The sequence below is a fragment of the Odontomachus brunneus genome, unplaced genomic scaffold, assembly GCF_010583005.1.
Source record: "Odontomachus brunneus isolate Ranch 3 - 2012 unplaced genomic scaffold, Obru_v1 Obru_scaffold_147, whole genome shotgun sequence".
Lineage (NCBI taxonomy): Eukaryota > Metazoa > Arthropoda > Insecta > Hymenoptera > Formicidae > Odontomachus > Odontomachus brunneus.
Window position 1 is genome coordinate 731049 of NW_022639597.1, and position 23571 is coordinate 754619.

Genomic DNA, 23571 nt, shown 5'->3' on the forward strand with positions numbered 1-23571 from the left:
TGCGCAAATAATTTACTGTAGCAAAGAATTTATTGCGTATATTTTATGTACATTTCCTCCATTTATTCTTGGCTATTAAAGAGATGTATGTACCGCGATAACGATATAATCGGGAATTTATTCTTTATTTTAACTTTACGTATTATTGCTCGCAATAAATCGTTTTCTGTCGCAAACTGCCAATCTTACGGTTCGTTTTTGCTCGTGTCCCTTGAAGAATGCAACAAACCCGTATAGAAGAATGCGAGAATGTGTCTTCTAGAATGGATCGGGCACAGGAATTTTCGGCATCCGGCCTTCCATCATGTCGTTCAGCAGTACACTGATCTCCTAAAAAGAAAATTGTCCTTTTAGTTTGCGACGCGAACGTTTGAAATTAACTGATGTTTCCTTCAATCTCGTGAATTAAATTCGTTAACACAATCGTCCAACAAGTGCATTACAGATTAAGAAATCCATCACCTCTTCTCGCTGCATTCTCAGTCTATCGATAATGGGCTCATTGAAGTTAGGGTCGTTGCTGGGGTCCTCCAGAATGCCTTCGTCACTCTTCGATACTTGCGGTATACGAGATATGTAAATTTGTTTGACGATGTCTAAAGTAGCCGACGGTCTCGTTTGCGGGAATTGCAGATCGATCCGTCCGAATGAATCCGCGCCCGCCGGCATCATTAATGGCTTCTCATAATCGGTGCACTTTTCCTCCCTTGCGTTTCATTGAAAGTGCAGGCACAATGTGGAAATTTATAGCGCATATAACTCACGGGGATCTCATATAAGCGAGCTCGATAAACGTTAGAACCCGCTATAAACCATGCAGAAGTTTCATGGAAAGACTTACGTAAACGGCGAGCCGAATCCATGGTGAGATAATAAATCTTTAATTCGCCGCACGAGGACCTTGTCTTTGGACGAATAATAGTAAAGACTCGCGCCCAAGTTGTGAGCCATCGCCCTCAGCGTCTTGCCGACGAGTTCCTTCTTACCTAAGTCGAATTCCTATTGCACAAATTGATACGGTGAGAAATAATAGCTCTCTCATATTTATGCTACTCATTGTACTGTGAATTCTTAAGTATTTAGAAGAAATAGCTTCTTGGATACATCAAGAGGTGGATTAAACATACCTAAAACATACCTTGAATTCATCGTATCGTCCGCCCACGATACTTATCTTCATGGGAAACGGATCGACTCCACGATCCAGGTCCTTTTTGTTGTCGGCTATCCTTCTTTCTCGCAATTCTTGAACAGTGTTCGCGTCGTAACTCATCTTCAAGCCGCTTCGTATCACCGAGAGGGTCTCCTCGAAGGAAGCCCATAATTCGCCTGGCCGTGATAAATCCAACATCATCAATAAAACAGTGTGATGAGGAGAATGCGTTAGCGTGGATCCCGTCATCGCAACCGACACTAAAGAAGAAGCCAAGTGACCCACTTCCCACACGTGCACTATATTCTTCACCTGCGGTAGCACATTATTGCTATTTATAAGTTTAATTCGATACCGGTTTAGCGGAAGCCTCGGGATAAAATAAACGATGACATTACAGTTTAATTGCGTTAAATATTACGGCCATTGTTTCTGGATTATTTTAAGAGCAAACAAGTCAGCTTTATATAAAAACTACGATCATCTCCGAACGAAACGCAAACTCTATTGTCTATAAATATGTCTCAATCGATAAGTGGGAATCGCATATCACTTACTAGACTTTTTATAGTTTTACGACCGAACGAATAATCCATCGCAATGGTCGGCTTCGGTCTTTCCTCCTTTTCGAGAAATCGATACACCATCGTTGTCTTACCCTAGAAACGCAATCGAAAATATAGAGTGCAGGCAGCGGGAACGCGATACGCTCCTAATTTCGTCACTTACAACTCCCTTGCTGCCAAGGATAATAATGGACCGTTCGTGGGTCTCATTCGGATCAGTCTTTCGCTTGTTCTCCTCCTCGGTGGCGAGTCTTAATGCAGTTTCTCGCATGGACTCCTCACTGTAAAGTCAATTTAATCGATTCGCACTTTGTGAAAAACACGTGAGATAACGTGTGTGCCGCGATAAATAAAGATAGTACAAAAACGATCTATTTATAGAATTCGATCCTTATTGAGGAAGTCACGTCTATAAGTTTCTTTGGAAAGTCACTCACTCGATCATTACCGCGATATTAACCAAAACGATAAGAAATACTCTCCCGCAGGTTATACGTGGTTTTTTAGTGGATTTTCCAGCCATTTTTAATATATTATCAATGTATTATCAATGTATTCAGTATTATTATCATATGACTTTTTTTACAAAGGTAACGAATTAATTATATACACAATAAATTAATCACCGGTTTTCCGCAGACATTTTTTTGGAAAGACGCGAGACGTGCGATATATTACACAAAGACTCGTAGTTGTGTTCACACAATTCTGTCTTTCTTCAGGTTATGGACATGTTTTACTCTTTGTTACCATGGTAACACGTGGGCGCCCATTCATACAATTCCTGCCTGACCGTATATCCGTGGTTTGTGGTAGATACGAATGGCCGACAGAAAGCGTCATACATTATAAAGCTAATCTGTTTTGAACGTAACTTATTTGTGAAACGGGCATCAAATGTGTGTGTGTATGTGTGATAATTGTAATGTTAATAATTATTGCGAGTTCATGTTCTTGTAACATTTGTTTTAATATCCAGTCTTCTTGGATTACAAAGTTCAGTAGGCGTCAGGAAATACTTGTTCAAATAAATAACATCACGCTATTCTCATCTGCGGTCTCATTAGTTCTTTTTATGTTAATGTTCGTAGTACATTATGTAAGATGGTACAAGATACAATAATTTACATCTAAAAATTAATAGTCTTTCTACATAACACGCTTCTCATTCTTCCTTTCGTATGCGCGATGATCTAACGAGAGGTCGTCAGTCTTGATAGAGTGAAATCCACGGAGGATATTCTTTGTAATAATAATCGGCTCCGAGCGCTTTCGCGCGACTTCCCTTGCGTAATATGAAAAACGTGCTTGGAGCCCTACTAAATACGTCTCTGCTGGATCACACGACGTATTTACGCTCTAAATTCGCAAATTCGTTCATGAATTAAAGTACAGTCGATTAGCGCATACCCTCCTCTCGCAATATTATGTACAACTCAGACTAGATGAAGTCAGGAATGAAATGCACGGTACAATCCGCGATATAGACTCAGACGTTTTCTACATTTACACATGCTAGTGTGTAATTATCTCACTTCCTTTTTTTTCTCCCTCTTTTAGAATATTAGATAAAATTTTTACGAACACATTGTCTTTCACGTATAATTAATACCAATTACTAATTGCACATAAAAGTTGCGTTAATATCAGCTATGAAGAATAGTAATCATATATTCTTCCTTTCTGAAGAGAAGACTCTTAGAATGACAAGCAAGCGCGCACCTTTTCGTCATAACCTCTTTGCGCGAGCATACATTTCGCGATTTCGTTCTCGCGACATATTAATTATAATCGCATACGCATAATGAACAATCAAGATAGTCATATTTACTTTACTTTTGATTCACACATTATGTGTCATAAATAACTCAACTATCTGAAACTTTCTTTACGAAAAAAAAAGGAAAGAATATCTTTCCAAGAAACATACAATTACTTCGGAAATAGAAGTTTTAATTGCCTGTTAAATACGGTATCATACAAAAAACTTACAAATTACTATGTTTGGTCCTGCTACAACATCGTGATACATCGAGATATCTGTAAGAGACGATGCTTCATTCGCAAGTGAACAAACGTGACGTTTCTTTCCCTCCGCAACCATGTGTATTAGAAAATAATACTTTCACAAGATACCTACGGACATATTTCTACAGTTCCTATAGTTCATGTATACTTGATAGCAATTTCGTTTGAACACTATAGTCAGCGAAAATACTCGAGAGACGTGTATGGTGGGTCATCTGATGTATCCTAAAAATTGTCGACTGTAACGCTTCGAAAATGTATGTCTTGTGAATTGAACACGAGTTATGTGACTAATGAAATGATGCAATCAACGTTGTCAAAATTAACAAATGAATTCAGTTATGACCAGCGCCTATAAAATTTCTTTTTTCCAAATATTGAATCTGTGATAAATATTCTATCTCGTAGAAACGCGACGTCTGCCTTCAATCACCTCACATTCGATCAAACTAATAAACCATATTTTTGCTAAAGTGTATATGACACATTAATCGACGATCGCATGAATGATCGTACTATAAGGCGATGAGAAACTCTAATTTTGAAAAAAAATCAAATTCAACGCGAACTATTCTTTCTAAATCCCGCCATCATCGAAGACGATCGGACGATAGACGTCAATATCGTATGGTTTATGTTTACGTGTTGGGGATGTGATGAGTTATACAAAGGAAGACGAGTGCATACAGTCACCTTTTCCTATAGTACTTCATTGCTTCTATGATGCAGTATATCACTCGCTCTGCATGTTATCTAGTCCATATGTCGCTCATCCAATTGTCATTTAATTCTTCGCTTGGTAGTACTTTTAGTTTTCTTAAGGCTTCTAAATAGAACGTGAGCTCGGACGTGACCACGCCATGCTGCGGCCCGCCGTTGTTCACGATGTTCATCTTCACCAGTTGCTCCCTAAGCTTCTCCTTGAAGGACGTGTTTACGGTGCGGTAGAGCGATTGTACTTCGACAGTAGGCAAAATTCCGGAGACGGCTTCGTGAAGTTTCATTAGGTAACTATGAACAGAGGATGTAAAAGGATTTGTTAAACAAAACGCCGGAAAAATCTAATACAGCTTTGTCGCCACGTTATTTACCTAGAAATATTTCTGAAAGATTTCGATGGCACCGGAGGTCTCGCTGTCCACTTGGATATTTGGCCGCCTAGTAACTTGTCTACGATAGTGAGAATTTTCCCTTCAATTTCTCGCACATGCGCGCGAATATCTCTCTCAACACTGTCTAACAAAGCCACTCCGCCACTCATACCGGACGAGCCAACGAGTCCTCGGCTAGGATTTTGTTCCATGAGTGCTGTGTATTAAGTATTAGGGGGATCACAATTTAGAAATTAATTCGACGCTGCATTTAATACAAAAAACTACCGTTTGAATCTAATTTATCTTTATATATGGGTGAAACGAAACAGTTCGTTAAATGTTCTAATTATTCAGCAACTTTATACAACAACTTTACTGTCAGCGACAGTATTGTTATCTTTGCTTTATCGTTGCGGTGTTCTTCGTCATATGTTATATTTACACGCAACAATAAACGATACATTACGATAACGACTCTCGTTAAAAGTTACAGTATAATAATATAGTATAATAAATCGTTAAAAGTTACAGTATAATAATACGACGATAACAATGATATTTCGTTACCTTGAAAATGCGCCTTGACGAAAGGCATGAACCACAATATGAGCTTCAGACTTCGCGCCGCCAACACGAGGATCGTGCTGGTGATGGTCTTCAAGCCCGCGACTTGCATCGCGCCCGCGCCGAGAACCAGTTGACAGCATCGCGAATTGTAATGTCTCAACAGTTCGGCGAGTTGTCTTCCTATGGTCCCGGACAAGGCAACCAATTCACTGCCGGTCCTTTAAAGAAAGAGAACCACGCGTTACAATCGCCGCGACGTTCGCAACCGAAACTTCATAATCTGTCTTCACCTGCAATACTCATGTATCATCTGTATGAGCATCAGAGCGGTTCCAACCACGGCGAATTTGTCATCGCCGACGACAATGAAGTTCTCCACGCTGTCGCTGTTCGTGTCGTCCTCGCATGTGAAGATTTTCAGCGGAAAGCACTTTTTCTCGTGTACATATGTTACCAACGATTGAAACTCCAACGGTACGTCAGCCTGCTTCCATCTCTCGGATTCCAGCAATAGCGTCAGTTTGGTCTTTCGTTCGTTATGGAAACGCTGTACAAATTTACTCGCTTGCGCCTGTAAGAATCCACGTCACGGATTACGCACAATGACAATGCAGGAATAAATTTCCTTTTACGTAAGCTAATTTTTTTTCACATAAGTGACTCGCGCGAACGACCTAATTACCTTGAACGCCGAGCGCAACGCTGTGCACTGCTTGCCGCAGAGTTTCTCGCAAGCGTGTGTAAATTCCTCGACCATATTAGCCAATTGGCAAACCTGAGCAGTCGTCGCTCTCTCGCTCAGCCAGGAGCCTTTATCGTTCCACGTTTGATACTCTTTGTCGTCGGATTTGTAACTCTGCGACACGTCGCCGATAACTTTGTCCTTATCGTTGTAAAACTTATCCTTCTCATTTGTGCCCGCTGAAAGCAGATTCCCCATTCGCTCGTGGCAATAATCGCATACAGAAGTAATCATATCAGTGAGTTTGGTGGTTACTCGCGTATGCTCTTCTTGAGTCAGTAAACGATCAGGTATTGATTCATCGAACGAGCCGTCGCATAAACGTCCGGCCGATAAGTCTGCGGTGTCTCTCATTACATCGTGAACTGCCTGAGAAGAATATATTATTATCACATACCGTATATACCGGGTGCGCTCTGTATCTATTGAAAGTTTTCTAGACACGCGGAGATAAGATATTGAGTGGAAAGAAGAGATTTGTTAAGAAGAGAGTTGTTACTACCTCGATAATTGTCATCTTAAAATCACGTAACTTTGAACACTAAAATTGGCACGAATAGAAAAGAAACGTCTCTTATTTGCTATTGATCTCAAGCAAATTGTCCATATCGAAGTTAAAGCGCAGATACACTCCTCCAGAAATTAAAAATTTGACTTAAGAAATAAGCATGTTCAAAGCAAAACAGAGCAGAGACTGCAAACTTTTCGCGTACCTTAACTCGTAATAGAAGATACGTGAAGGACTGTATGGTACTGTGAAGCAGAGTTAATCTCTCTGTTAAAGAGAGACCTCCGACTTCGAGAGCTGCCGCTTGCTGATCGCTGCAACAATCGCTCGCTGCCAGGGCTTCGATCACCCGTTGCTTCGTTAACGCTCTTATGGTAGTAACAGCTTCCTCTTTGTACGTGTCCACAAATTGAAAGTGTTTCTGACGCAGCAGACCGGAAATGATGGACACCAGTTTATCCTGTTCGTTGAGGACGTACAAATGATCTCACTGGGAAGAGATGGTACGAAGTGTTGTTCGCTACGAGCTAAGGATAACAGGTGCGATGCGTGAAAAATCGTGTGCGATACTTACGCCGTCCAGAACAGTGTTCTCGCCGCCCAACGGTCTGTTCAGATCCGCCGTGGCGTATCGTTGAAACTCCGTCGACAACATTTTGTCCACGAGCTTTTCCATTTCGGTCAGTTGCGAACTCAAGTGTCTGAATAACAAGAGTACACGACGAAAGCGTAAACTTTACAAATAGAATAGAACCGTCGAGACATTTGGAGAATGCATATAATGTTCAATTATGCGTAATCTTTTCGGAATTTTCGAATATTTACCTGAAACTATGTATTCCGTTCAGCTCCTGCAGGAGAATCTCTTGTGTCGTAGAAATGAGGTCTAGTGCCGCAACATAGTCCGGCGTAGATAACAGTAACTGTATCATGGGTTGACTTTGATGCACAGTCGCCATAAGTTTCAACTTTTCTTGAACCAGCAACCTGTTAGACCTAGCACGTTCCAAGCTTCACGAAAGAAAGAAGAACTTTATGTTTCTTTAAAATACTCAAATGCATATGTTTTCGAGACGTTTGCACGCTACTTAGGAACTTACCGTAAAATGTCTAAAGAATCCTTGACTAGATGCTGATCGACTTGATGAATATTTTTCCTGAGAGCTTTTAGAACCGTGATTGTTTGAGTGAGTTGTTCCATGAGCGCATCGTGAGATGTCATCGCATGGAAGAAGGCTTGAGATTTGGACGCGACTTGCTCCGCTATTCGGACTTCCACGATGTCCAGGTAGTGACTGAGCTATTATATTTGAAAATATGTCTTATATAATAATGTTATCACAGCAAGATCTAAATTCGTCTGCTTCTTACGTTTCGTATAGTTCGTACCTTCTCTTGCATTTGCTTCACGTGCATAACAATGTTACATTCCTCAGTTAACAGGCCGTCTTTTGCGAACGGAAACACAGCATCAAAATTGTCTTTTTGCGAAAGATCTAAACCTGGCACTAAGAAGATCTTTGGGATACTAGCTAAATCGAATTGCAGCCGATCTGAATAAAAAAATACGTTGCAGTTTTCAGGAGTGATCATACTCTTTGTTTAATAATTCCCAAAATATAGAACTTTGCGACAACAACGACATAAATCGAGGTCACTTTTTCTTGATTATGTACATTAAACAGTATGGAACATTACCTAATGACTTCACCTTCCTAAGATTTGGGAAATTTTGAAGCAGCTCATTCGGAGTAGTTGGTCTATTCGCGTTCGAGTTCATCCGCGAGTGTTTCCGATATCTCTGAAAGAAGAAATGCAAGGTATAAGGCTACCGCTCTCTCTTTCTCTCTCTCTCAAAGCAAGCATATATATGTCGAAGATACCTGCTCATTGAGGAAATATAATTATGTTGATGATTACCCTTGCAATTTTTTTCAAATACATTTCAAAATGCTGCATTGTGACCTCCGGCAGGTAGGGACTCTTCGGAATGTCTACCTTTTCGATGAACCCATCTCCCCAGGTGCGTGTTAGAAAATTGCTCTGCTTGCCCTTGAAAGGATCATTGAGAACGGCAGGTAGATTTTGCGCAGCAGAATATACCGTCCATGTCGAGCTGGCCTCTGATAACTGGCCATTGCTTTTTCGTTGCTGCTGCATAGCTGCGTGCTTGGTGGCATGTGCTATATAATCTTTGTCGGAAACACCTTCCACAGGAAGACTAGTGCATACTCCATTATAGCCATAGAGGCACACGAAGGATCCACCTTCTCTGGAACAATGTTGGTCTCTCAAGTGCCTGAAACAATTTGCAAAAAAGCACAATTAGTCGTGTACAATTAGAGACGTTAATTAGGACGATAGATAGCGATACATGTCCGTTTCTATTCTTGTCTCCTTAATTACACCTCTTTAATCGCTCATTGTCAAATTGACTGTTGTAAACGCTTATCGAAAATTTTACTGGAAAAATTCGTTGACGACAGACGGGAACGATGCGCGACGAAGCGGAGCACGGTGGTAGCCGGACAGATATATTAGACAGATGGACCCACCTAACGAAGTCTTGAATTTGCTTGAACGTCTGGTTAGCACAGTGTTCGCACGTCAAAACCATGGGCACCGTCTCGGAGCCTCTCGCGTTTTTCGCCATTGCCTATGCGTCACCTTTCAGCTCACCATCGTGACGTCGACAGGCGCGTTTCGGAGCACCGTTTCAGCCACGGTGTTCGTGTGCTCCCCCGTTCTCTCCCGTTCTCTCCCGTTCGCACGCACGACTACTTAGCCAGACTTTACACGTCTTCGCTTACAAATACACGTTTCACGAGCTAACACGTTGGCCAACTCAGAAACGAAACCGGTACGGCCAAAGCTACCAACACCGTTCGCGGCACGATATTAATTGCACGTCAGAAAAGATTGATCACTCGTAAACGGAGCGTCCTAAGCTCGTGCGTCGTGCACGACAGTCATCGCATTTCTAACGTGCCGCGTATTTTTGATGAATCATAATTGATATTTCTCATCGAAGTACGAGCGATTCGTCCAAGCATCTCTCTGAACGCGCGTGTCGCAACGTCACGCGCGATACTGAGCTGAATATCGAAGCAGGTCATTAGGCGAAGCAGGTAGTAGGCTTTACAGTTCGACTTGCGCTTTTCAGATGGCGTATGAATGAGAGTTCACAGCTGTCACTTTCCGTTCTATGTTGCATCGATTTTTCTTGCCTACAGGTCGCAGCAAAAGTTACGGCCATGAAGTAAGAGAGAAAGAGGTCGAACTCCATATAACAAAAATGGTCCTGATTCGTGTCTCCCAATTGAAAGAAAATCCGTTGAAAGGAATAACTTTTTGTGGTTGGGCGCCATTTGTAAAGCAATAAGTTAGAGTGAGATAAAATATACTTGTCTCACTCTTACTGCACCAGTTTAGTGGTACAGCTCTTTAGCTTGTTTTAAGATAAGATAATATTAAATAATGTTAAATTGTCTTAACGGCACGCTCGAGTTACTTTTCTATGCATAATATCAATAATTAAATAATAACCGAATAAATTAAATAATAATCGAATAAAGAAATAATAATACTCGAATAGTAATGATAATAATGGCTTGGTTTACATCGTGCACTTGATACGCGTATTAAATAGTAACTTTCTATTAGATAATCTTAATATCGACAATATATATAAACAACGGTATATTAAGCTGGTATAATACTCATCAACAAAACGTATTGTATTGATTGAATGCGTCGCCGTTGATATGCATTGTCGATATTAAGATTATCTAATAGAAAGTTACTATTTAGTAAGCGTATCAAGTGCACGATGTAAACTATGACAATATCTGCTCAACAATATCCGCGAGTGGATAATAACGGAATAATCATGATTAATCATCTACTGTTAGTTGGAATAGATTTATATCATTTCTGTATCATTAACGCTCTTTCTGTTCTTTATTTCCTTAGTTCCTTTATGTACACTCGTCAATAAAATTATCGCATAGATTAATTCATGTCGAAATTTCGCACAATTTTAAATGAGTATAATACCGCGGAACATCGTATTTGAAATCTTTTTGTAATATTTCAAGAGTAAAGTCTGTATTTTAAGGAGCATTAGTCGGATTTTCAATTTATTCTTTTCCCTTTCCGCAGTTTTTTCACAAGTAAAAACGTGTAGCGTCTCTAAAAAAATTGCACAATTTGATGTATCCTACGGGGTGGAATAAATTTTTCCGTAAATTTCATGATACAACTATCGTTAAGTATAGGCTTTCCTCCACAATTAAAAACAAAAGCGAATACGATTTTTTTTCGCACAGTTGCGACATATCAAAGTTAGCTATGCATTTTTTTTAAATCGCTTAATTGACGTATTCTACTGGAATGAATTCTTTTCACAAATCTTACGATAACCATTGTAAAATATGAACGTTTCTTTGCAAATAAGAAAATTAAGAAGAAGTGTGACTTTGTTCCGCGGCATATCAAATGTACCGATGATGAATTTTTAATTAGTTACCGTTAGCATTAACATTACCGATGCGTGCCACGGGGAGATTCTTGTGCATTATGTGTGTGTACGTGTGTGTGTGCTGCACGTGCGTGTGTGTGTGTGTGCACGTCACGTTAACTGATTAAAAATGTATAGGTAACTTTAATGCACCGTACAACATCGCGGAAGAAATGTATATTTCTTCTTTATTTTTCTATTTGTAAGGAACGCTGATATTTTAGAATGATATTTTAGAACGCTGATATTTTAGAATGATTATCAGATTTGTGAAAAGAATTCATTCTACTCAATAGAGTGCGTCAAATGAAGTGATAACAAAAATGTATAAGTAACTTCGATATGTTTTTTGCGAATCCGCTCTTTGTCTTAATTGTAAGGAAAAAACTATACTTTACGATGGTTATAAAATTTACGAAAAAAATTTATTCCATCCCGTAGGATCACATTGTGCAATTTTTTGGAGACGCAACACGTCTTTACTTGTGAAAAGACTGCGAAAAGGGGAGAGAATAATTTCAAAATATCTGATTAATATACTCCTTAAAGTACAGACTTCACTTTTGAAATAAAAAAAAATTTTTTAAATACGATAATGTTTTGCGGTATTATGCTTATTAAAAATTGTACGACATTTCTACATAAACCTATGCGATAATTTTGTTGACGAGTGTATTTTATGTGTAAAAAACATTCCATTTAATGTAAAAATTAGTTAAATAGTAAAAGTACGTACACGTGAGAAGCAACACGCGAGCGTCAAGATATAATAAAAAGGCCTAAGCAGTATTAGCAGTATTAGCTATAGCTATAGGTCGGGAGAGAGACGGCAGTCTGCACTCTTCCACCGCCCGAGCCTAAAGCGCCAAGCGCTATAGTTCGTGACAGGCAGCCCACACGTACACAGTTCTTCGCTTGTGTGCGCTGCGCCGCACGCACTATAGTTACGCGTACTCGGTCCCACATGTGGCAGCTCTGTTTGAAAATGAGAGAACGTAGTTCCACCTAAAAAATGGGTGCAGATGGCGCATCGAACCAGCGTGAAAATCGGTGTCGGCCGAAACGTATGACGTGGCCGCTCTCAGGCTTCTCTCTGACTAAAATAAATAGGTAATAATTTGAATTCTCTTTGCAATTTTGCGCCAGACTACTAAGAATATTTACCTACATTATTCTTTTTGTTTGAAGGTTTCTATACAAATTATCATCTCCTGAAGGACAAATAACAAGGCTGACATTTAAAAAATTAAAAAGAAAACTCTAGAGCCTAATTAATAATCAAGGACTAACAAGAGCCTGTATAGTGTAATTGCTACGATAAACCGTAATCCGTAAGTACGCATTGCGTAACGTATCGATGTGTATACTTAGCATACATTTACTGCTTTGTAATTAAGTAATTTTAATTTTTGTTTAACAGTTTGTAATAAGATGAAATAAGAAGTAGATAATATTAATCACCTGTTCAAGAAAATAAAAATACCTCTTCTTGTCCACTCACCGCTTCTTTAATTTGTCCGCGATACGTTGAGGTCCAAAATAATCACACGAGTTAGATTTTCACTCGCACGATGAACCATGAATAAATCAACGACTTTTGTCGGGAGTTGCTGCAATTTTATTTTCATGTCGTGCCGTTGCACGCAATCGCAATCGCAATTGCATACGAAGTCGTGATTAGAGAAATTTGTTCACGTAGTGCACGAACGCCTTCTGTTGGTGTTTACCACGGCATTATCTCGCGAGATTTTACTTCTGTTTGCCGTATTCCTCGTCCTCGCGTTTATCATCTGTTTTCGTTACATTTTGCACGATATGCACTTTGCATATGCAGTTCCAATCTGAGCTGATATGGATGCATATTTACGCGTGGCGTTTATTCCACAAGTATTCTTTGGTTTAGATCGAAAGATAGGTTTATATTCGTTTATAGTCGAATCAGTTTAATTGACTTGATATTCAGCACGTGTAAAATCGCATCGCAAAAATAAAAATATTCGAAATATCAAAGAGAAAAAATTTCACTTAACAAAGCTGAGTAAATGGCAGTCTGAAAGTATATCCTCCTCACGAGTAAGCAAGAGGAAACAATGAGACGGATGTGACATATATAAGAGCTGTGACATTTTGCGGCCAACACTGGCCGTAAATTTTTTCTTCTGCTTCTTCTTCTTCGGACCGTCACTTCATGTCGACGTCTGACAATAATCCTTATATTTGCATGGGGCCAATTAGCCGGGCGCAGATGTGACACAGTTGATTTAGGATGATGACGAACCCACGTGTTTAAAGTCGGCGATTGTTGTTATCATTCATGTTTGTTCGCGGTGGAGGCGGCGGTGCCGGCACGATTAAATTGAGCTGCAAATTCTGTCGAGTCCTCTCCTGCTGCTGCTGCTGTTGTTGTTGTTGTTGTTGCTGCTGCTGCTGCTGTTGCTGCTGACCTCGACGCACCTCGTGAGCCAGCAACTTTTGACGCTTTTCCTCCATGAGTCGCTCGCGATGCTTGTGTATGTAATCATAGACGTTCGGCAAACCCATAATCACACAGGCCGACAGCGCCGATCTGCATACATTCATATCTGTCGCCTCATACCTACGTTTGGAATCGTGACTTTAAAATGCAACACTTACTATACAAGTTGCACACATAAAATGCAATCAGCAAATTAATATCTCGTGGTCGGCTGAATCGCAAGGAATCGCGCGTATTATATTCACGATATTATTCATACTTCATAGCACACACGTAAAACAGATCGATACAAAGAGTCGGTTACCACTCGTTCGTTTTCTCATCGTAGCATTCCACCTGATATGTCGTAGTTACGCCGTTGAAGCCGCCGATGGCGAAGATCATGTCATCGATGACTTCTATGGCAAAGTTGCTGCGCGGATTATACATATCGGGAATGTGACTCCAGCTGTTAGTGGAAGGCTTATATTTCTCCCCGCTACACATCCTTGATATCCCGTTGAAGCCTCCTTCAACATGATAAAAAATCGTTAATTGCCTAGCGGAATTTGATCTCACGATGAGACGAATGGTAGTAGATAAAAAAAAGAGCTCGGCATTCTTTTTATTCCGCAATTCTTAAATTTTCTAATATTCGCATCTTGCTTGTATTATTTATACTGAAGTGGTTAATAAGAAATAGATTGCTTTTCTCGCGTACGTAAATACATTTAATTTCGATCACACAGGTATCGCAATAGAATTTTTGTGTGAGAAATATGTATCTTAGTACCGATAACGTAAACACAGCCGTGATAAGATATGCACGACACACCGCTCCTACGAAACCTCATTGCGGTTATCATCGTCCACTGATTGGTGTTTGGATCGTACACTTCGGCCGTATTCATGCAGTCATGCCCGTCAAAGCCACCCGTAATATATATTTTATCTGGAGTATGTTGAAAAATCACCAATGTGAGCGTTGCCACGTGTGTTATATAGTAAAATAAGGTCAAAAAATAATTAAAGAATTACGAATTAAAAAATTTCCGAAATTTTAAAGTTTTCTAAATTAAAGAATTTCTTAAATAAGATAATTTAAGAATCTTAATATATATTTACACGGCATTGTGAGGATAAAGCAGTACCGTTCAAAGTAGTCGCACTAGCGTCAGATCTCCGTACGTTCATCGGCGCAATAAGAGACCATTGATTTGTTTTGTAGTTGTAACGTTCCGCCGTATTTTGCCGATCGTATCCGTCGTATCCTCCCATCGCGTAAACCAGATTATTCAAAACCGCGACGCTAACGTAACACCTACAACGAACGAAAGCACGAGCTGATACGAACTGTCGTTATCAGTGACATTATCAACGAGCTAGTCACTGAACTTCTGTTTCTTCATCTTTTCCTTTTTTCATCTTCCTTTAAGGAAAAACCGTCACCTTGTCATTAAATCGGGCAATGAGATTAAGACTGATCGAATCGGATCAGTGACTAGCCACTCTGAAATATATTCGACCTTCTGGCGTTCATAGGAGCAACCTCTCGCCACACCTTGGTCACCGCGTTGAAGCAACGGCAGCTGTTAAAGTAATCGATCCCGTCGAAGCCACCCATCATATAAATGTCGAAACCAACTACCGCGAGTCCATGATAAGCACGCGGACCGGCCGGATCCGTTTCCTCGATCTACGAGATATAAGATTCCAAGAAATTAAAATAAGAAATTGAATCAAAATTATCAGATATTTAATCATTAAAAATTATTAATTTTGGCCAAGAAATTGAAATATAACAAATTAAATATAAGAAATTTCCAATATGGACATAGAAAGAAATAAAAATTAATAACTTCTATGGATATTGAAAACGTGCTAAAAACGAATCACTTGTCTACAAAGTATCAGCAATACTACCGGAATCCACCGATCCGCTCTGGTGTCGTACGTCTCGATGTAATTTGTCGGCGAGCCGCCTCTCCACCCACCGATAGCAAAAAGAATCTCATTCGGGACTCGAGGTCGCGCAATCTCCGGCGTTGGAACCTCCCCGTCTTTCTGCGTGATCATCTCCAGGTCGTAAAGGAACTTGAGAGTTTCGATAATGATCGGTCTGCATGCGTCGTTGCCCAGGACATACGGATGATCCTTGACGTTCTCCAAGAAGAACTGTGTGTCCAAAAGACCGAGTCTAATGTTCCGCATCAGATCGACTATATGATCCTTCCTGGACTCTGGATCGTAATTTATCCACCTCAGCACCAGTTCCCAGACCGTCTGTTCGCTCTTCACATTCAGTTCGTCCGCGCCGACTAATGATCGCAGCTCTTCTATGGGTAAATGCAAGATCTCCTCGCTCCTCTGAGATATCTAATATAAATTGAAGAGATTGCAGAAAGGATACGAGCGACATGCGCAAGCGAATAAATATATCACCGTACAAACCGCACCTCCACGAAGTGGCCCATGATGAAACGGTAAACGTCGTTCTCCAGCTTCTTGCAAAAGTGTTCACGGGCGAATCTCATCATGCCGATGCAATTTTCTGGCGCCAAATTATCTCTCAGATAATCGCAGCACAGATCGACTACGCCCGGAATATTCAGGTAATCCGCCGTGGTCAATAACTCGCACACGTTCTCGCGATTTATGTCAATTGATCGCAGGTATGCATATTCGAGCAGAAGAGTCATCACTAGGCTCGTCACGCCCGGCAAAAGGACGTCAGTTTTCTCACGAGAGTGCAACGTTGTCGTGAATAGAGTCCTGCAAGATCGATCGAGCTAGAAGTGTCATAACGATCAACGCAATTTATTTCGCCAAATTTATTTCAAAATATTATTAAACATTTAGAATTATTGGATAGTTATTGCTCTGAGATAATTACGATGACGATGAGAAATATGTCTAAGTCTGTAAATGTCTTAAAGTTAAACCTGAAATAAGTACTGCACGCTGAAAGTATAGCCCGGTGAATCGGAAAGACACCGCCGTCCTCCAGTCGCAAGATCGCGTCGCAAAGCAGATTGTTCTGTCGGAAATCGTAGAGCGATTGCATGGCCTGCGTGCTCATACAACGGCCTCCACTCTCGGCTATTAAACGCTGGCTGTTCGTGTCGCATTTTGTGTCGGTTTTTTTCTTACTAGTGCTGACTTCTATATCCATATCAAAACTCGAAGAATAGGCGCGAGTTTGCAATCACGCGATGACAGCACGATACACCGTGAATTACAGCATTAAGATGTATATTGGTTTATAAGTGACTTCTTCGAATCTCTGCTAAGAAAAAAGAAAGAAATAACGAATAATATTTTTGCAGATTTTGAACTCATAGAAGCTCTGAAACATCGTACAAGATTAAAAATAATGATGTCAAATTCATTATTACAACGTTAAATTATGATATATATTAAAAATTTCATATTACAATATCCTACAATTTTATATTGATTAGATATAAATAATAGAGAGGGAACACATAATTATAAATATAATCTAATTTTTCCGATAGTTTATCTATGTTAAATTATTATTTTGTATTGTATTGTCAAAAAATTATATACACTTTGCATTTAATAATTTTTATTTTGTACTTACCGAGTGAGAGTAATTATTTCCTGAGAATTTAGAATCACTCGGAAAAGGTAGAACTTATTTTTAAGGTTAGAACGTATTGATCTTGGTGTGGTTTAATTTCTGCAATTCGCGACTTGATGATTTTCCGAGCAAGGACGAAGACGTGGTTAAAATAAAGTTCTGTTCGCGATCAATTACTGAGGATAATCGAGAACGGCTGAAACGCGCCACTGCGTGTCAGTTTCATACGTGCTGGAATTTAGAATATGTCAAAATTTTGACACGTGGGCCGAGGGATCGAAGGCCGAAGGCCGGTTGCACCGGGGGAACGTAGGAGGGCGTGAAGGGGAATGGAAGCAATGAGAGGATTGTAAGCAGGATACAAACTATTTTGTGTGATTTTTAAAAAGCGAATAAACGTCGCGTTTGGCTGACATGTGGTCTTACATGTCCGCCGTTAAGTCGGAAACTGCTGCTTGACAAAAGAGATCTTGCTGTTCCTGCTTCATAATACGGGTGCTTGACGCAGATATTAATATTGCGTCGATTTATTTAAAAAAAGCGTTATAAAAACATAAATTATGATCAGGTGTAAAATACGCCAATTTCGATTAAGTCGTACAGTTTTGATAAGAGAGAAACAACAGAAAGAGAATCAGGATATTTTCCATTATTACAAATCCGTACGTACAACGAGTTCGCGAAGCATTCTATCAATAATTTTCAGTATTTTCTTACTGATTTGTCGCTTTAATTATGTTGGATTTAAGGTGCATGAGTTTTTGTTCTATAAAATCTAACCCAACTTAATCTATCTCATTCATATCCAACTTTCTTCACATAAAACACTCTGTAACTTATTGATATTCATTCGATCTATATATTCTACTTTACAATATTATGTTTGTTATATTAATTCATTGTCTATTAATTTAATCGCTAGAAAGAATCTCCGTGGAAGAGTATTATTTTTCTTTCTCGTACGAGTCATTTGATTGCATTGACACGTTGAACACGCTCGTGGCCGAAGTAATAGCGTCAGGTATTACCTAGCTTCGAAACATTGAATACGCGTTGCGAATTACATGTGCACGTAGTTATGACCGATTCGACGTTGCACCAGTCCTTTTGCTTTTGCTCGTCGACGAGCTGCTCATCCTCCTCGAGCTCTTCGTCGTTCCTCGACTCTATCTTCCTCTTTTCCCAACTCTCGGACGCGTTCCTCTGCTCCAATACGTCGTGCTTGCAATCCGATCGTCTGCAATTGTGCAGCAGGCAGGCGCTGTTGTCAGGCATCAATCCGCTGATGGACAACATAGAAGCGGTGGAATATGACGCGGCGAAACCGTTTCCTCTCGAAATACCGTCGAAGAACGCGTTCCATTTGCTGGCGAAGGATTCGTAGCCTTTCGTCGTTCGATTTCTCGGTTCTTTGCTCGAAGTCAGGCTGTTCTCCTCCTTCTTCGGCGCCTCACTCGGCTGTTCGCCGAATAGTCTAAACGTCCACGTGACCACAGTGAAGGTCGCCGCGTTCGTCGGAAAAGCGCGAAGGATCGTCGAGTTTAAGCCGCGGAACAAGCAGGTGTATCCTTCGGCGCGCACGGACTTCCTCAGGCAATCCCAAGCGCTCGAGTAACGATTGCCACTCTCCGCCTGAATGCGCGACTTGATCACGTCCACGGGATAGGAGATCACCCAGGAAGCGCTACCGGCGAGGCCGCCCGCGACCAGCATGTGAAACGTCGAAATCGGCTGTTTCGAGGAAGTCCTTGTCAGTACCTCGTATGTCACAAAGTACACGCCGTAACTCGGACCTTCTCTGAGAAACGTGATGCCGAGGCCCTTGAAAACTCCTCGACAGCCCTCCCGTCGGTAAATCTTTTTCAAACATTGCATTGGTCCCTGCGAGTTACCCCGGGTTGAGGACTGCAACTGCAATCGTGTTTTTGCTAACTCTATTGGACTAGAGACCGGAGTCTGAGCGAGCCCGGCGGAAGCGCCAGCCAGGAAGCACGTCGACAGTCGATCGGGCTCGGACAAGTGTCGCTGAGTGTGCCCATACACGCCGAAGACGATGGCATTCACCGCTGCAACCCCTGCGATAGGAGAGGTCATACCTCTGTAGAGACCAGTCAACTATGACATAAAAATACATGTCAACATGTCGTGTGATTTATGACATTGCGATCGAACTGTTCTCGTAATTTTGATAATTTTATTAGTTGTATGCAACATTTTAGTCTCACGAAACAAAAGTTCTTGAAATGAATGATAGCAGCTGCGAATATATCGATTTTATTTGCTTTTCTATATGAAACGTAAGTAATCTCTCTTTAAATACCGATTCTCTCGCGAGTATGGTGCGCAGACAGTCCCAGGTGCCCCGATATTTCGGATTGCGACTATCCTGCGTCTGCATGTGAACCTTGACCGTGTCCAAGGGATATCCCACAATAATACCGGCACATCCTGATATTTAAAAAAAGGCTTCATTATATCGAGATAAAAGTTCTTTCATGAGAGCTCTATGATACATATAACATAATAATTATCGGAAAAAGGTGAGTCATGATTTCGCCATTAAACTTTAAAAATGATACGAACATTAACTGTATTTATTGCTTTCGTATCGGAAATTTTACAAGAACGAAGATATTTGTGGTGTCATATTTCCACATACGTTACTTCTGACCTGTGATAACCATATCACGCCATAAAGTGACTTTTAAAATAGCTTCTCGCGTATCATGGAGGAACCGACGATAACTAAAGCGAGTTTAAATCTTAAATAAATTGTCTGTATCTGTTTATCGAACAAACACTCAAAATTTCGTCAACAACGGTGATATGTCGATAACGACAGTTACTTCAATTTTTAGTTACTTCAAGTTACTTCAAGTTACTTGAGTAGAAGCGCGATTCAAAGAATAGAATTTAAATTGAATGCGTAGAAAGTCAATTTTCACGATAACACTCTACCTCCCAAGCATCCGGCGAAAAAATCGAGCATCATGTTTGGCCTGTGTTATCTGCAACGCTTTTCCACTTGCAGAACCGTCTGCTTCTGTAGGGACTGCTCTCGACTCGCGTTCCTCTCAGACATGCATCAGAAGCGGTGCAAATAGCAGATCGGTTAATCGCAGCGGGTGATAAATTCGAATCCATGTAAAATCGATCGCAGATTCTCTTGAATTAATCCTCAGGTATACGACTGAGTAACATTCGCTTGTTCCTGCAAAATAATAAATTCCCAATAAGAAGGTGTTACTTAAAGAGAAACATAGGTTGCGTTTAGACGGTACGCTATCAACGCGTCATTTTATTCTTGTTGCATAAAAAGTGATAAAAATAAACGCGTTAGCGTTAATAGCGCGCTCCCCGAACGCACCCACAGAAGTCAACTGCAGTGTATTACAGAAACGTTATCGTCGTCGATTTGAATATTATTTTATATCACTGCACTATCAGATCTGTCAAAACTAACAGACTCGAAAGATTGTATTTAGGAGAACAGTTAACTTTTAACTGAACGGACGTCGAACGAATCGAAAAATAGTTTCTTTGGTGCCATGTTTCACATTTCACTTCAGCACCTTTTCATGATTTGGAAGACCTGGTATTCTTCTGTGATAGTATCACTTCACTAAACTTCCTTCCTTACTAAATCACATCATCAAACAATATTTATCAAATTCCATTATCACCGAACACGTCACGTAAAATAAATAGTGACAATCATTTCTTCCTAACTCGACAATTTCTTACCGAAAATCCGGACAAAATAGGCCGCGTGTTTCCCTCGTTGAATCTTCTTTCTTACTGAAATCAGGGTTTCTACCAACTTCCTCGAGCCTCGGTACAAAGATCACCAGCTGCATTATCAAATCACATATATATCGTGTGTGCTGACGTATACACGCAAATACTATCGTGACAGTGCGCAATATATTGCAAAGAAAAAGAAATATTAATAACATTTCTACATCTCGCGCCACGACCTACTGCCGTGACCGGGCGAAGCGCGGGTCAAACATTTCACGATAAGATTGATGGCGCTTCGGTACATTACGTACAGTACGAGGTATTCCATTTTACTAGTGCATATACTACGTATATATATGCCTGAAGCATTTCGTATACGCCTATTTTATACGAAATTATATTGCCAAATAGTTATGCAACGACAAGCTGTTGGTACATGTGCTGAATACAGCTTCAGATCAATAGCGCAAAAATGCCGACATAAAGCATTCCCGCTGTACAAGGGAAGAGAAATGGAGGAGCATCGTTATATCGAGGTCGCTCCGACTCAATTAAATTAAATTCCTCTCGATGAACGGGAGAATACGACAAATAGAAATATGAGGTGCAGGCACGAGGAATATCCGCAAAAAAATGTCAGGAAAAGCTAATATCCGCGTCTCTCATGATAAAAATATATTGAAATATCGTGCATTCGCAAAAACGAGAGAAATGTTGGAAGAAATGTCTGGGCGTTTCAATTATTTTGTGTTATTAAAAAATGTTGATAACGTTTGGAATTAATCATTATAATTTCACTTTTCACTTCACTTCACTTTTCACTTCACTTTTCTTGAACACGCATAATCATATAGCTTAGCCAACTTTGCAATTTTATAACTTATTTGTAATAATATTTATAAAATAGGATTGTCGTTTGATGTTGTTTATTGTACATTTTTCTTATATGACATTTGGCGCGATATTTGTACATGCACACGAATATAAAACGAATACTTTTTCACGAACTTCGAGTTTATATTATAAACTCTTTAGTGTTATCGGCCATTAACGTTGCGATAACTTCCCGCGACCCTTCTTCACTTATTTCCTTACGCGCTTGCGCTAAACATCATTTATATTTTCTATATCTGTATGGGCTGCTTTTCCACCAAATGTCTTATTAAAACCGTTCAACACATCGTGCGTAACAGCAGTTCATCGTTGCAGCATCTCCAAATAGCAAGGCTAACTCATTTCGTTCAATTGCACGTGAGTTCACGGATACGATGATGCAAAGAACTCTACAAACGGCAGAAAAATTTGAAAAGGAAGAACATACATTTGACCGTATAATCCCAGACACGGTAAGACAAAGTGTTATAGAAGAATATAATAAAAACGTATTTATTAATTTTTTTATTAAAACTTACTTTCTTAATTGTATTATAACTTCAATTAGAAACATAAATTTTGACTGTGACTTTGCCTATTTTTTGACGATTTCTCTACACACAAACGACCCATTATCGTTGAAAATTATTCATTTGTCAGTTAGGTTATTCGTCTGTTTTCGGTGTGAGTATCGAGACCCATCCTCTTGTGCAATGGGACAATTTTTTCATTAGACAAGACAGATGTGTTCCGGAAAAGTATCCATTTCCGATTGCACCTGCAACCATAATAAATATTGTAGAATCTATTGAGTAAAGGGAGAAAATAAATGGGAAAATACAACTCTCAAGTGTTAAAAACTAATCAGCTCGTTCTTTGTGACCAGAATATATATATATATATATATATATATATATATATATATATTCATATTGTTTATATTAGGTGTACAATTTTGCTTCCGCCGTTTTTTTCCAAAATTCGAGGCTTTATTGTAAAAAACTATGGTTATATATTTATGATTCAAAATAATGTCCATCGCTGGCCACTACTTTCTCCCATCTTTCGGGCAGCGTACGAATCCCGCGTCGAAAAAACTGGTCATCTTTTGAGGCGATCCACGAATCGAACCAATTTTTTACTTCTTCATAAGACTGAAAGTGCTGATCAGCCAGGCCGTGTGCCATTGATCGAAACAAGTGATAGTCAGAGGGAGCAACGTCTGGAGAATATAGCGGGTGGGGTAAAACTTCCCATTTCAACGTTTCCAAGTATGTCTTGACCACTTTCGCAACATGGGGTCGAGCATTGTCATGCTGCAAAATCACTTTATCGTGTCTTTCGTTATATTGCGGCCGTTTGTCTTTCAATGCTCGGCTCAAACGCATCAATTGCGTCCGATACCGGTCGCCTGTGATTGTTTCAATCGGTTTTAACAGCTCATAATACACTACGCCGAGCTGGTCCCACCAAATACAGAGCATGACTTTGGAGCCGTGAATATTCGGTTTGGCCGTCGACGTGGAAACATGACCGGGAACTTCCCATGATTTTTTGCGCTTGGGGTTATCGTAATGAACCCATTTTTCGTCTCCAGTCACAATGCGATGCAGAAATCCCTTCCGTCTTTGCCTTTCAAGCAGCTGTTCACAAGCAAACAAACACCGTTCAACATCTCTCGGCTTCAATTTGTACGGCACCCAATTTCCATGCTTCTGAAT

The 23571-nt window shown here is 40.1% G+C and overlaps 5 protein-coding genes and 1 long non-coding RNA gene across 9 annotated transcripts in view; 2 read left to right on the top strand and 4 right to left on the bottom strand.

The window, feature by feature from the left end:
• Positions 1-39: 39 nt before the first annotated feature.
• Positions 40-4557, bottom strand: LOC116850507 (cytoplasmic dynein 2 light intermediate chain 1). 2 transcript variants are annotated; one of them, XM_032828868.1, is made up of 7 exons: positions 4441-4557; positions 1883-2000; positions 1711-1812; positions 1139-1465; positions 842-999; positions 463-706; positions 40-330 (listed from the first exon to the last, which is right to left on the bottom strand). In XM_032828868.1, exons 1-7 carry the CDS (start codon positions 4458-4460, stop codon positions 259-261), a joined length of 1041 nt encoding a protein of 346 aa, XP_032684759.1. In that variant the 5' UTR covers positions 4461-4557; the 3' UTR covers positions 40-258. The 2 variants fall into 2 exon arrangements, with proteins under 2 accessions (XP_032684759.1, XP_032684760.1); XM_032828869.1 differs by lacking the exon at positions 4441-4557 and adding an exon at positions 2346-2450.
• LOC116850505 (vacuolar protein sorting-associated protein 54) lies at positions 2773-9646 on the bottom strand. Of its 2 annotated transcripts, XM_032828863.1 has the most exons (13): positions 9214-9646; positions 8579-8957; positions 8357-8459; positions 8048-8211; positions 7759-7958; positions 7484-7669; positions 7233-7359; positions 6864-7118; positions 6091-6519; positions 5699-5979; positions 5409-5626; positions 4839-5055; positions 2773-4758 (listed from the first exon to the last, which is right to left on the bottom strand). In XM_032828863.1, the coding sequence occupies exons 1-13, from the start codon at positions 9309-9311 to the stop codon at positions 4497-4499; spliced, it is 2919 nt and encodes a 972-aa protein (XP_032684754.1). In that variant the 5' UTR covers positions 9312-9646; the 3' UTR covers positions 2773-4496. The 2 variants fall into 2 exon arrangements, with proteins under 2 accessions (XP_032684754.1, XP_032684756.1); XM_032828865.1 differs by lacking the exon at positions 9214-9646 and having other exon boundaries at positions 8542-8652.
• Positions 9647-12147: 2501 nt separating this feature from the next.
• LOC116850499 lies at positions 12148-12753 on the top strand. Its single transcript, XR_004379363.1, has 3 exons — positions 12148-12287; positions 12366-12508; positions 12598-12753. It is a non-coding gene; the product is annotated as an uncharacterized LOC116850499 (long non-coding RNA).
• On the bottom strand, positions 12507-16827 carry LOC116850496 (kelch-like protein 10). Of its 2 annotated transcripts, XM_032828827.1 has the most exons (8): positions 16575-16827; positions 16089-16404; positions 15556-16008; positions 15159-15328; positions 14784-14953; positions 14426-14584; positions 13958-14162; positions 12507-13773 (listed from the first exon to the last, which is right to left on the bottom strand). In XM_032828827.1, exons 1-8 carry the CDS (start codon positions 16802-16804, stop codon positions 13464-13466), a joined length of 2013 nt encoding a protein of 670 aa, XP_032684718.1. In that variant the 5' UTR covers positions 16805-16827; the 3' UTR covers positions 12507-13463. The 2 variants fall into 2 exon arrangements, with proteins under 2 accessions (XP_032684718.1, XP_032684719.1); XM_032828828.1 differs by lacking the exon at positions 14426-14584.
• An 899-nt stretch (positions 16828-17726) lies between these two features.
• Positions 17727-22042, bottom strand: LOC116850498 (mitochondrial basic amino acids transporter-like). The gene is made up of 4 exons (XM_032828831.1): positions 20981-22042; positions 20195-20447; positions 19557-19684; positions 17727-19351 (listed from the first exon to the last, which is right to left on the bottom strand). Exons 2-4 carry the CDS (start codon positions 20226-20228, stop codon positions 18254-18256), a joined length of 1260 nt encoding a protein of 419 aa, XP_032684722.1. The 5' UTR covers positions 20229-20447; positions 20981-22042; the 3' UTR covers positions 17727-18253.
• A 78-nt stretch (positions 22043-22120) lies between these two features.
• The window catches only part of LOC116850497 (protein henna), a 7370-nt gene continuing 5919 nt past the window's right edge, over positions 22121-23571 (top strand). The window contains exon 1 of the mRNA XM_032828829.1: positions 22121-22323. Coding sequence (XP_032684720.1) covers positions 22246-22323 — 78 coding nt within the window. The 5' untranslated portion in view covers positions 22121-22245. The remainder of the gene's footprint in view (positions 22324-23571) is intronic.